This window comes from Fragaria vesca, linkage group LG3 (assembly GCF_000184155.1).
Source record: "Fragaria vesca subsp. vesca linkage group LG3, FraVesHawaii_1.0, whole genome shotgun sequence".
Lineage (NCBI taxonomy): Eukaryota > Viridiplantae > Streptophyta > Magnoliopsida > Rosales > Rosaceae > Fragaria > Fragaria vesca.
The window spans coordinates 10051621-10062826 of NC_020493.1; the positions used below are offsets into that span (position 1 = coordinate 10051621).

Consider the following 11206-nt stretch of genomic DNA (forward strand, 5'->3'; position numbering starts at 1 on the left):
AGAGAGAGAGAGAAACTGGGCCTTGAAATTATGGAGAGAGAAAATTGCAATCCTGTGTTCTTTGGTATATAGAATACCAAAGAGAGAATATTTATTTTATATACGGATTTATGGCTCTGAGTTTCTAATTCTGACCGTTTAAAGTTTGTTTGTTGTTATTTAATTTTTTTCCTTATTTTTAAGGGGAAATCTGTTTGTAAATTTTGTGTTTTCCTTGTCTTTCCAGTTAATTTATGTTTGACAATGAGCCTGTGATCAGGTTGGCTACTTGCCATGTTAGAGCACTGCTTCTCCTAATGTGTTGTGAAAACCAGATGTTTTTTCAAGATTTTTTGTGGGTTGTTTTAATTTTTTAAAAATCTATCGTAAATATTCGGTGTGTAAAGATTAGTCCTTTCCTTTTTGTATTGGATTTTGTTTTGTTTACAAGTTGGAATTAGATATTCAAAGCAAACAACACCTTCCCCAATCCGTTTTCTTTTTCTACTAGACAAGTTACGCATTTTACCTAACTTGTTATTCTGTTAAAGAGTAACTCTCTTTTTCTTTTGTTTTGGCATTCATCTCCCGACCCTTATTTTTAAGAAATTGAATCAAAGTTGACTAGAATGAAAAATCATTGGTCTTCATGAATTATAGAGTGAATCTACTTGTGTTTAATGATAGTAACGAATTCAATACATATGGATTTGCAAACGTAAACGACGACTTTTTATAATCGCAACATTAAATTTGAAGTAATGTAATCATATAAAACTTGTTACAGTATAACTGTATCACAAATATTATGATATATTTTGTACGAGTAATTAAGTTTTCCGTGAGAAACCACATATCAGTTGTTTTTTTTAAATGTTAAAACCACGGTGTCTACAACAATATTTTTTTTTTTAGAAAAGTAACACTTTATATAATAATAACTAACTATTACAACCATGAGAGATTTCGGTGGTGTCTACCACAAAATTTGTGATATATTGATGAAGGTTTTAACTTGTACTTACCTCATAATTTGGGTCGATGTCAAATTTTGAAAAAAAATTAAAAAAATTAAAAAATAAAAAAAGAAGAAGAAGAAGAAGCAAAAAGTATACATCTTATGCGCAATTGACAAGTGACAACTACCACCACCTCCTCCATGGCATTGAATTATGGTCCATTATTCCACATGTGATAACAAAAACTATGGGATCAATTCATGCGGTAATGACATTTTTATTTTCTAAATCAAGAGCATTGTTATTTTATTACGTCATATTGGATTAAGGTAGACCCATTGGAGGTGGATTAGGTACATGGCACAAGATTTATATCAACTTCTCTTCATATCTTCAAGCAAATAAAAAAAATATCATTTCTTTGGTGACCAATAAAAACCACTTCCAAAGAAGTCTTGTTGACCTAAACATCAAAAAGGTACAACGTTTTTGTTGTGCTTCTCTGACTTGGGTTTTTGGTCAAAAATGAGTCTAGAAAAAAAAAAATAAGGCCATGTTTGGTAAAAGTATTTACCATCCATTTTTTAGATATCTTATTGTCATTGTGCCACATGATGACAACATGACCAATGCCCATAAGAGTAGTGCCAGCAATCTACATCATCCAAAATTCCAAGATCAAAATAAATTGGAGGTTCAAAATGGCAAAAGGATATTCCCCGTACTATTCATAGGATTATAGTTGGAAATTACATTTTCTTCATTGGAGAACAAATTGAGAGTGGTGGCTTTTGTCAATTGTCATGTGGTCCATTCTCTAATCACCCAAAAACCTAGGAGTGGAGTTGAGAGGAAGGATGGTGGTACTGCCTTGGTACCTTTGTAGCTTTAACAAAGTACTCGATATGGTAATGGAGTTTGACTTTTATGTTTGGATATTATGTTGTTTTAATTTGCTTAGACATTTTATAATCATTGGACTGAGTACAATCTTATGTCACTACATCATCTTTACTCAATCCAATGATTATAAATGATTATAAGAAGTTCGAGCAAATTCAAGCGACATAAATTGAAACAGAGAAGCTAGATCATGACATCAATTTACTATTAGATATTATTTAACTCAGGACACCAATCTCTAACCAAATACTCCTTTTGATAGATATGTTACCTGATTTAAAATGCCTAGACTTGTCAAACTACAAACTGATTCTAGAGAAGTAAAAGGTTGAGCAATGGAGGACGCTATCGATATGAGGACCATGGTAATTGATGAAGGAAAACAACATGAACACTACTCAACTTAAAAACACTACAGAAACGAGAAGAGAGTTCGTTTTCATGCATAATAAAAAGCTTCAAATGTTTGTGGACGTAGCCGCCAAACTGACGTAAACACAGTCCTATCAGACATTGCGGTATCTTCCTTCTTCCTTCGCCAGCTCATTGTTCAATTTTGCTTAAACAGTCAGTTCTGACCAGATTCTTTCACTTTCGATAACCACAATGAAGGAAGATGTGATGTAGCTGCCTTGGTATATTACTCGATCGAGCTTTTCCCAGCGATATTGGCCACCGTCCAAAGCTCTCTCCTTCAAACTTACTTGGATTCCTTTCTCACATCTTTGCTTGGAGAAAAGGATGTGATCACTGGATATGTGGGGATATGAACCAACAATGCTCAGTTGCCCAAAGCTTTGTGTTTGCATCGCATGGATTCCTTTATTACCGTACCTTACATTTGATGCAAAACCTGCTTGTGGGTTTAAGATGTAGAGCTAACCATGAGGACAGAGGGGTGCATCAGGAATCTGAAACACTCCAAGTTGCTTTTGGACCACTCTGACAGAAAAATTTCCGCAAAGCCAAAGAGTGAGTTGAACAAGTAATGGGCACAACAGATTCTCAGATATGCTTCCATGCTCATACTGTCATGCATGAGAACCTCAAACAGACCTTATTTATTCAGATTGATAACCAACGATATGTTTTTATAGTCCCACACCATATTTCCACAAATACCAAAATAAAAACGATTGTCATCATATGCTAACGTTAAATAAGAGCATAGATTGTTAGAAATGTAACCTTAGCTTCACAATACAGGCAATACAGAATCATGAAGAAAAAGAAGCAGCCAAAGTTAGTCTACTGGGCTTCTGCATAACTTACCTCACTTGCCTCCCTCCAATTGTAGGGATGTTATGGCCACAAAGGCATGCTTCATTAGTAGTTCAACACCTCTTCCCCTTCAGAATAAAGCATGGGTGGATTGTTTAACTGAAGGATGCAAGTTGAACAAGTAATGCCATGCTCTGGACCTCAAACAATATCCCCATTTGTCAAGATAAATAGGCAACAATATGTTTTTTTATATTCCCACACCAAATTTCCATAAATACCAAAACAAATAACAATTGTCATACAGTAATGTAAATAAGAAAGTAGAGATTGTTTCAAAGGTAGGCTAGCTTGAAATACAGATAATACAGAAACATGAAGAAAAAGCAGCAGCCCAAGTCAATCTACTGGGCTTCTCCATAACTTATTTCACTTGCGTGCCTCGCCTTTTTTCTGTTCCTTGGCTGACAAATAAAATAGATCACTATTAGTACAGTCTAGATAGCACAGTTCCAAATTTGATTCAAAAGAATCAGCACAGGGAGAATAGGAGAAAAGAACAGGATTGCTTATTGAAGGCACACAGTTTAGAGTACATACCAGCCTTCTCCTCTTCTCGCTTCTTAGCGGCCTCTGCCCTTTGTTGGCGAATCATGGCTAAACGCTCTGCGACAACCAAAAATATCACAATGAGAGATGACATTCAGAGAGTGAAACACATAACATATTGCCAATGTGCCGCATGGAGGCAAGAAATTCAACAAACTCCATTGACAGATATTATCTATATCATGAATTTTTTTGAAGAAAAGCAAAATATAAGTAATATTAACATGGTAGGAAAGCTACATGATCAGTTAGTTAACCACATCAGAAGATTGTACACTTTGGTTTCATCATCTTCAACTAAAGACATCTAATATTATATTTAGTTTAATAGCACCTGAAATAACGGTACAAGCTATCTCTTCACCATTTCAGTTGAAATAACTATTCAGGAGCAACCATGGATGATGTGTACTAAGTAAATATTCACATATGACTTAATTTCAGACATTTCTGTTGCATTACTACAAAAATATATTCAAAAATACAACATGGTGGAATACTATTCACTTCACCTGAATTAACTCCTCTTTATGGGCAAAAGATACATCCAATTTTAACAACTAAGAGAAGTCTAGCTACATAAAGCAACAATTGTTATGACGTTTAAAGCAAACATCTCTGAATGCTAATTGAACAAGCTTGCATATTATAGTCTGCCTTAACAAAATTCCAATCAATTGTCGAAAGATGAAGCTAGACTTTGTCAATTTTGCGTATTACCTAAATCTTTCTTTGCCTGTTCGGTTTTTCCCTGCTCCTGCAACTTCATGTATCGTTCATGAGCCTTTTGTTTTTCAATCTCCTCCCTGCAAACAGATAGACATGAAGATGACAAATTACCCTTGAATAAATCAAACGTTTGGTACCCAGGACAGTACTTGATAATAATATTTGGTCATAATCCTTGGAGCATCTTACGGAAATCTAAAAAATGTAACTACAGAAGTCTAGATCTGTGGAAGATCAGCAACCCAGTTAGGGTTTAGGGGTTTAGGAATTGTCTGAACTCGTCGCATAGATATGCACAAGTAGTAAAAAAGATTGCATACCTTTCACGCCTAGAAAGTTCGGTTGTTTTCTCAAGCTAGAAGAAGAGGAAAACATGGTCAATTAGTATCAGATAAGACATTAAATTTCTCATGTTAAAACTTTGGCAGGTAAAGTAGATTAATTATGAACAATGGGTTAACAGCTTACATCAACATTTTTAGCCTTCACATTCTTTGGCTTTACTAGATTGGGATTCTCAATTTCTATGAGTCCCTGAGTACCCTTCCGCTTCTGTTACCAAATGGCCACAATTTCAGCATGATATAGAATAAATTCACACTAAAGAGGTCCAAAAGAGAACGAAGACAGATGAAAAAAGAAAGAGAGTAAATGAACATACTGAATCTGATTCTTCTTCTTCTGATGATTCCTCTTCAGACTCTACTTCTTCCTCCTCCTCTTCAGCTTCTTCCTACAATATCAGAGAGAGAACACTTACATAAAAACTACAGCATATAGCTTAACTCCAAGCATGCGTCCAAGAGAGAGATGGAAAATTTCACAAGGTAATCCTCAGGAAAGTCTAATGTTAGAACCATCAAAGCCACATGTATAGGTATGTGCCCTTGATTGATTAAGCCATGCTTCATAAGCTTCCTACTAGCTAGAAAACGTGGTTACAGAGCACCCTAGGTTATACACCTCAATAGATCAAGTCATACTTTAGAAAGAATCAATATATATATATATATATATATCAGTTCCTATCCAAAGGAAACCTTCGTTTTGAAATTAACGTGTGAAGTTCCTTATTTGACTCACTTTTCAGTCATATTTCCACATCTTCATCTTTCAGTTTATTAATACTAATTAATAGATCATTGCTGTAAAATTTCATCCAACTTGATGATTGCTAAGGTACCGAATTAGATTAAATCAATAAACAGACCATAAATCTATCTAACCAGAACTGTTTGTGTAAATAATGATTATGAAAACCCAAACGATCATCAAATTCGATGAAACTTTGCATAAGTGATCTATGCATTGGGTTCTACCAACTGAACGGTGGAGATGTGGAAATATATCTAAATTAATACTAATTAATAGATCATTGCTGCAAAATTTCATCCAACTTGATGATTGCTAAGGTACCGAATTAGATTAAATCAATGAACGGACCATAAATCTATCTAACCAGAATTGTTTGTGTAAATAACGATTATGAAAACCCAAACGATCATCAAATTCGATGAAACTTTGCAGAAGTGATCTATGCATTGGGTTCTACCAACTGAACGGTGAAGATGTGGAAATATATCCAAAAAGTGAGTCAAATAAGAAACTTCACAAAACGCACACAAACACAGTATGTGCCTGCCTGTGTATATGGAAAATCCTAACAAGAACATCTTACGAAAACAAAAACGAAAAAAAATATAGAAAATTTGGAATTCATGACTGCAGCATGATTAACAGCAATCTCTATTCTACTAATCTATATGAGAAAAGTTTAAATAGAATGAAGAACAAAGTATTACCCTTCTAAAACTACGTGGCCGAGAAGAGCTACCGGCAACTGCAATCATTGGAAGTACAGAGAAATGGGAACCATAGTCAGCTCATGGCATATGAATAGTAAAAGCAGCTGCTTGAAACAAGTTTACCAATTACCAAACTTGACAATACGAAACTGTATTGTTTAACCATCAACCAGATATACAAATCTAAAAGTCATTAGGTTTAGAAGGTTCATCGCATCATTAAATATTCAGGTATCATATACATAACTTTGCCACTAAAATTTTAAATCAAATGAGCGCAAAGAAACATTCTGTACTATTCGAGGTATATAGTATAGCCTCTACTTATCCAAAGCTGAAGAAGTGAGTTAAAGGTCAAATTGAATTCAATTATCTAACCTAGATTATGAATTTACAAACAAACCATTGGAATTGAGCCGAATTGAATCAATTGAGTCAGTTATTCGATAAGGGTAACCCAAATTCAAAGCGAAATCACTACCAGAAACCTAAAGTTTCAATCTTGAACTGTTCTACTGGTCCAAAATTTCATTAAAGCAACAAAAAATTCATGAAAAAGTTACGAACTTTCAGACTAAGACCCTAATTTCAGAATAAGAAATGCTTATAAAGGTTTACAAATTCATCTAGATCTAGACAACAGCAAGAAGCTGAGACCCTGCAAATACATAAAAGCTAGAATAGAGAGATTGAATAGTGAATACCCATCTCTTCGTGAGTGGAGAAGTGGCGGTGGCCGGTGGGCTTGCCCTTGAACTTTCCTCTGCCCATTTTGGATTGAAGAGATAAGAGAGACAGAGAGAGATCGGAGAAGAAGGAAAGGTGAGGGAGGGACTAATAAGGAAGGCGGAGGCTTTTGTGATTTATAGCTGCTGCTGCTGCTGCTTCTAATGCTATTATGCTAATGCTACGCCTGGTGGTTTTGGCTTTTGCACTTCAAGACCTACTGTTGTGTGCAAGTGTGTACGAGCCTTGGTATTTTTACCTTTTTATGCATTTTGTTTCGGTACATTTTTAGTTGATTTTATAGTTCGGAAATGTTCGGTGAATTCTTGAAGAGCTATTGTATCATGTGGTCAAATTGGAAACGTGTTGAGTGATTAGAGTTTTTAGTGTTGTTGGTAGTTCTTCACTGAGCTGTTGTTAGTTATTGGATTACAAATTTGTCATTTTTCCGAGTTTGGATCGGAAGAAGTCTGATCGGATTGTCACCAAATGTCCGATATGGGCTGGGTTGGTCGGAACGATTGGTCGACAGACACGTGTAGACTTGAGTTATATTACATGTAAGGGTTCGAGTTCAAGAGGAGAGGGTGACACAAATTCACGTGCAGACTTGAAATGTTAAGTTACACGTGAGAGAGCGTGTTGGAGATGAGATATCCCACATCAGAAATTGACAAATAAAATATAACTTATAAATGATATACACTTGTCGTTGTTTAACATATTTTTCCAAAAAAAATAAATTAAGGGTAACGTAAAATGAAGTAGTTTGATACGATCTATGTTCTTAATTATTCTTGACGGTACGAAATTGAATCTAATCATTTAACACAACTCAATAACTTAGTAGTTGAATTTAGATTTCAAACTTGAAAAAAGATATGCTGAAAATGTCATCAAAATGCCAATACCTTTTCTATTGATGTATGTTTAGACTATAGCAATTTTTGTGTTTAGAACAAAAAGGAGGTGATTCCAGTACCGCTATTCATGGAAAGTTTCCTCATGAGCATAATAGTTATCAATTTTAGGGCAGGTTGGGTGGTGGGAGTCAAAGTGCAACTCACTGTCGAGAATATTAGCACAATGGAGTTATGGAGGAATATATGAAAATCCTAGCTACTTTTGATCTTGCTCGGTTGTTTATAGAACCAGATACCACCTTATGCTTAGTGCCGTGACCAGACTAAAGCTCCTTTCTTGATCATGTGTTTTGGTAAGTCTAAAAATGTTTCTTTCGATATATAGCCAGTTGGAATGTTTGTAATCATCAAACTTATTTATGATTCAAGATTTCAAGTAGAAGATGATGAGTTTGAGCTCTCAAACTTGTATCTATATGATATATTAAGGCACTACATTTGTTATCCCACTCATGTACTTAAGGATAAAATCATTACAAATGTTACCACATAAATACTACTCTTCCGACTTTCCAATATCCAGTAAACTTAAGATTCTTTATTAACAGTTATTGTAAACATGAAAATTCCTGAAACGAATAACAAAATGACAAGTGTACAAAATAGAATATTTGTATTGATGAATTTGCGGGTTACAATTTGTGGATATTCTCTAACAAGAATGCCCTCCGATTCGATCTCCGATGTCGATTTGATTCAAGGGTGACGAGCACTTAATCTTGAATCGAATTGTTATACTTTGAACTTCTTATCGTGTTGACAATGTGTAGAAGATGGTTGACCAAAGGCCGTAGAGGCATGTTCTTGATCGGACTTAGGCCACGAGCGGTGTGTTCGTGTTGACAATGTAGTGAACGTTCTTCGGCTTTGATGGCGGATGAATCGGCACGTGTGTTCGGTGTTTGTTGATTCTCCACCAGCTTGTTTGAAGAACTTGGTAAAAGTTTTGATTTGTCGAAAACTTGCAGGCGAGGGTTGATCAAGGGCCGTAGAGGCTTGAAGTTGATTGGGTTTAGGCCACAAGCAGTTCCACGTGGTGATTGTTCTTCGTTTGAAAGTTGAAGATGTCGGCTATTTGGCAGCTTGGTGACTATTCAGGGTTTGACAACTTCTAAGCCTTCGAATTGGTGAAGGAACCAACTATTTGGGAGCTTGATAGTTCTTCACAAGTGTTTTGAGACTTCTAAGGTTTCGGGAGTAATTTGTTCTCTCTGGCCAGAAATCCTCTTCTTGATACGAGAGGGGGTATTTATAGTGTTGATGCTGCTCCGTTTATAGAACATATTGAAGACACCGTTTTAATTATATTTTCTTAACGGTATAATTAAATCAATCAGTTTTGATTGGTTGATTTAATTATTATTGTTAACATGATTAAATCAATCAGTTTTAAATAATTGATTTAATTAGGAACCGATAAGATATTTAAACAATTTGATTAAATTTCTGATTTCTATTTTGGTCATTAATTTAATTTGATTGAAATCTGATTGAGGATGACATTTAATACTTGCTTTTAGTTGGGATTAACGATTTTGTTGCCGATCGACCTTTCACACGTCGCCACGTGTCATTTTCGGAGTCTCTTTGACTTTGACTCACGAGCCACGTATACAATTTGTCAGCCCCACGAGTTGTTTGAATAATTCTACGATTTTTATTTTCGTTAAATTTTATATGTCTACAGTCATATATACAGAGAATGAATGTAACACTTAAGACCAGGCTGGAGGAAACAATTGATGGATAACAAATGTATATTCATGCAAGACTCTTGTTTTTTTCTTTTTTGAAGAATGCAAGACTCTTGTTAAGCAAGGTATTGTATTGATATGAAGCGAAACAATCTCCAAGACTTACTTTGTTCATGTGTAAAAACAAACCAAGCATACCAAATATTGCACAACCTTCTTCGGGCGTAAATGAGGATGACGTTCATGAGGAAAATCCAAGTAATATTCAAAAGACCCTCACAGGACTAGTCTCTAACATGCATAGTGCCAAAGACAAGTACGTAAAACCTAGCACGAGCACCATAGTTGGTGAAACATATTCGTGCTAGGTTGGTTATATATCATCTCCCTAGTTGCCGAATCTTTAAACTTGTGATCAGTTAAGACTTCTTTCATTCTTTCTTGAAAGAATGACTTTACACAATCTAATCTCATGTTGCTGCCTTGTTTTCTGTTTCATGTCATTACAACTGTTTCTGCGGCAATTTCAATAACCATTGCGTTCTCACAATTCTTGATCTCTCAAGAAAGAATCTTAGCCTCTTTCCTCAATTTAAGGAAAAATTTATGCATAATACCCAAAGAAGCACGAACACGTGGTACACATACTCCAAGCACAATAAGAAAACACGTATGCAAACTACATTCAAAAATACAAAATTTGCATATTTATTCAAACAGTTATACCACGAGTGGGGACCCAAGCCCTAATCATGTTCTTAAGCTTGCAGAAATGGGTGTGGTGTGGTATGTTAAGAAAACGTAGAAATACTCATTTATTGCTTCGATGTCGTTGGTGATTTCGGTCTTTGGGCTCGAAACCCACGCCTAATAACGTAAATTGCGTCAATCACTCCTTAAAACCCAAAGCAAAAAGCACAAAACCCATATAGAGAAGCCCAACTGCCCTAATCTTCTTCTACGCCTCGTCTACCTTCCCTACAACACCCTAATGCCTCTCATTCTTTCTCGCATCTGTCTAATACACAAAGTTAGCAACAATTCATTGAGAAACCTTGTGATCAGTTAAGACTTTTTTCATTTTTTCTTGAAAGATGATTTTACTCAATCTAATTTCATGTTTTATAGTTCTCTGTTTTTTGTCATTGCAGTTGTTTTTGTTGCAATTTCAATAACCATCGCATTCTCACAAATCTGGATCTCTTAAGAAACAATCTTAGCCTCTTTACTCAATTTAAGGCAAAATTTATACATCCAAAAGACAACACTATTTTACCCAGAAATTCATATGCTTTTGATCATCAAGACCTTATCCAATGAAGCCTATAAAAGATGAACCTCTACAATCGAAAAGATCAACAAGCATCATCGAGCAAATAAACCTAAAAACGTTTAGAAGCAACATTCAAACCCCCAAGCCTTCAAGTCCCCGTGCCTTCAAGCACTAAGCCATGCTCTTAACCATCACCTTCAACATCCTTTTTTTTTCTTTCAGAAATCACTTATCCATAAAACTCACAAATTCTCTCACCGCAGTGCATTTCCAGCTCCTAGCTGGGCCGGCCTTGAGCCTAGACGAACTAACCGTAGGCCTAGAGCCTCAGATTTCTAGGGGCCTCAGAAATTGTTTTAGATTGTCATGCCAATAAGAAAAAAAA

The 11206-nt window shown here is 35.4% G+C and overlaps 1 protein-coding gene and 1 pseudogene across 2 annotated transcripts in view; one reads left to right on the forward strand and one right to left on the reverse strand.

Annotated features, from left to right (window-relative positions):
• Window positions 1–11206, forward strand: part of LOC101292394 — a 1325780-nt pseudogene that overhangs the window by 484133 nt on the left and 830441 nt on the right. The gene's annotated exons all lie outside the window — the stretch shown is intronic.
• LOC101305149 lies at window positions 3261–7210 on the reverse strand. Its single transcript, XM_004294090.1, has 8 exons — window positions 6910–7210; window positions 6203–6240; window positions 5062–5133; window positions 4869–4952; window positions 4721–4755; window positions 4392–4477; window positions 3663–3728; window positions 3261–3526 (listed from the first exon to the last, which is right to left on the reverse strand). Exons 1-8 carry the CDS (start codon window positions 6974–6976, stop codon window positions 3492–3494), a joined length of 483 nt encoding a protein of 160 aa, XP_004294138.1. The 5' UTR covers window positions 6977–7210; the 3' UTR covers window positions 3261–3491.

What these genes read in the sequence shown, in the direction of transcription:
- LOC101305149 (XM_004294090.1), bottom strand. Translation starts at nt 6,976, where the DNA reads ATGGGCAGAGGAAAGTTCAAGGGCAAGCCCACCGGCCACCGCCACTTC. An exon ending in TGAAGGCTAAAAATGTTGAT is followed by an intron (nt 4,756 to 4,868) that starts GTAAGCTGTTAA and finishes CTCTTCTTCTAG; the next exon opens with CTTGAGAAAACAACCGAACT. An exon ending in ACAGGCAAAGAAAGATTTAG is followed by an intron (nt 3,729 to 4,391) that starts GTAATACGCAAA and finishes TGGTTGTCGCAG; the next exon opens with AGCGTTTAGCCATGATTCGC.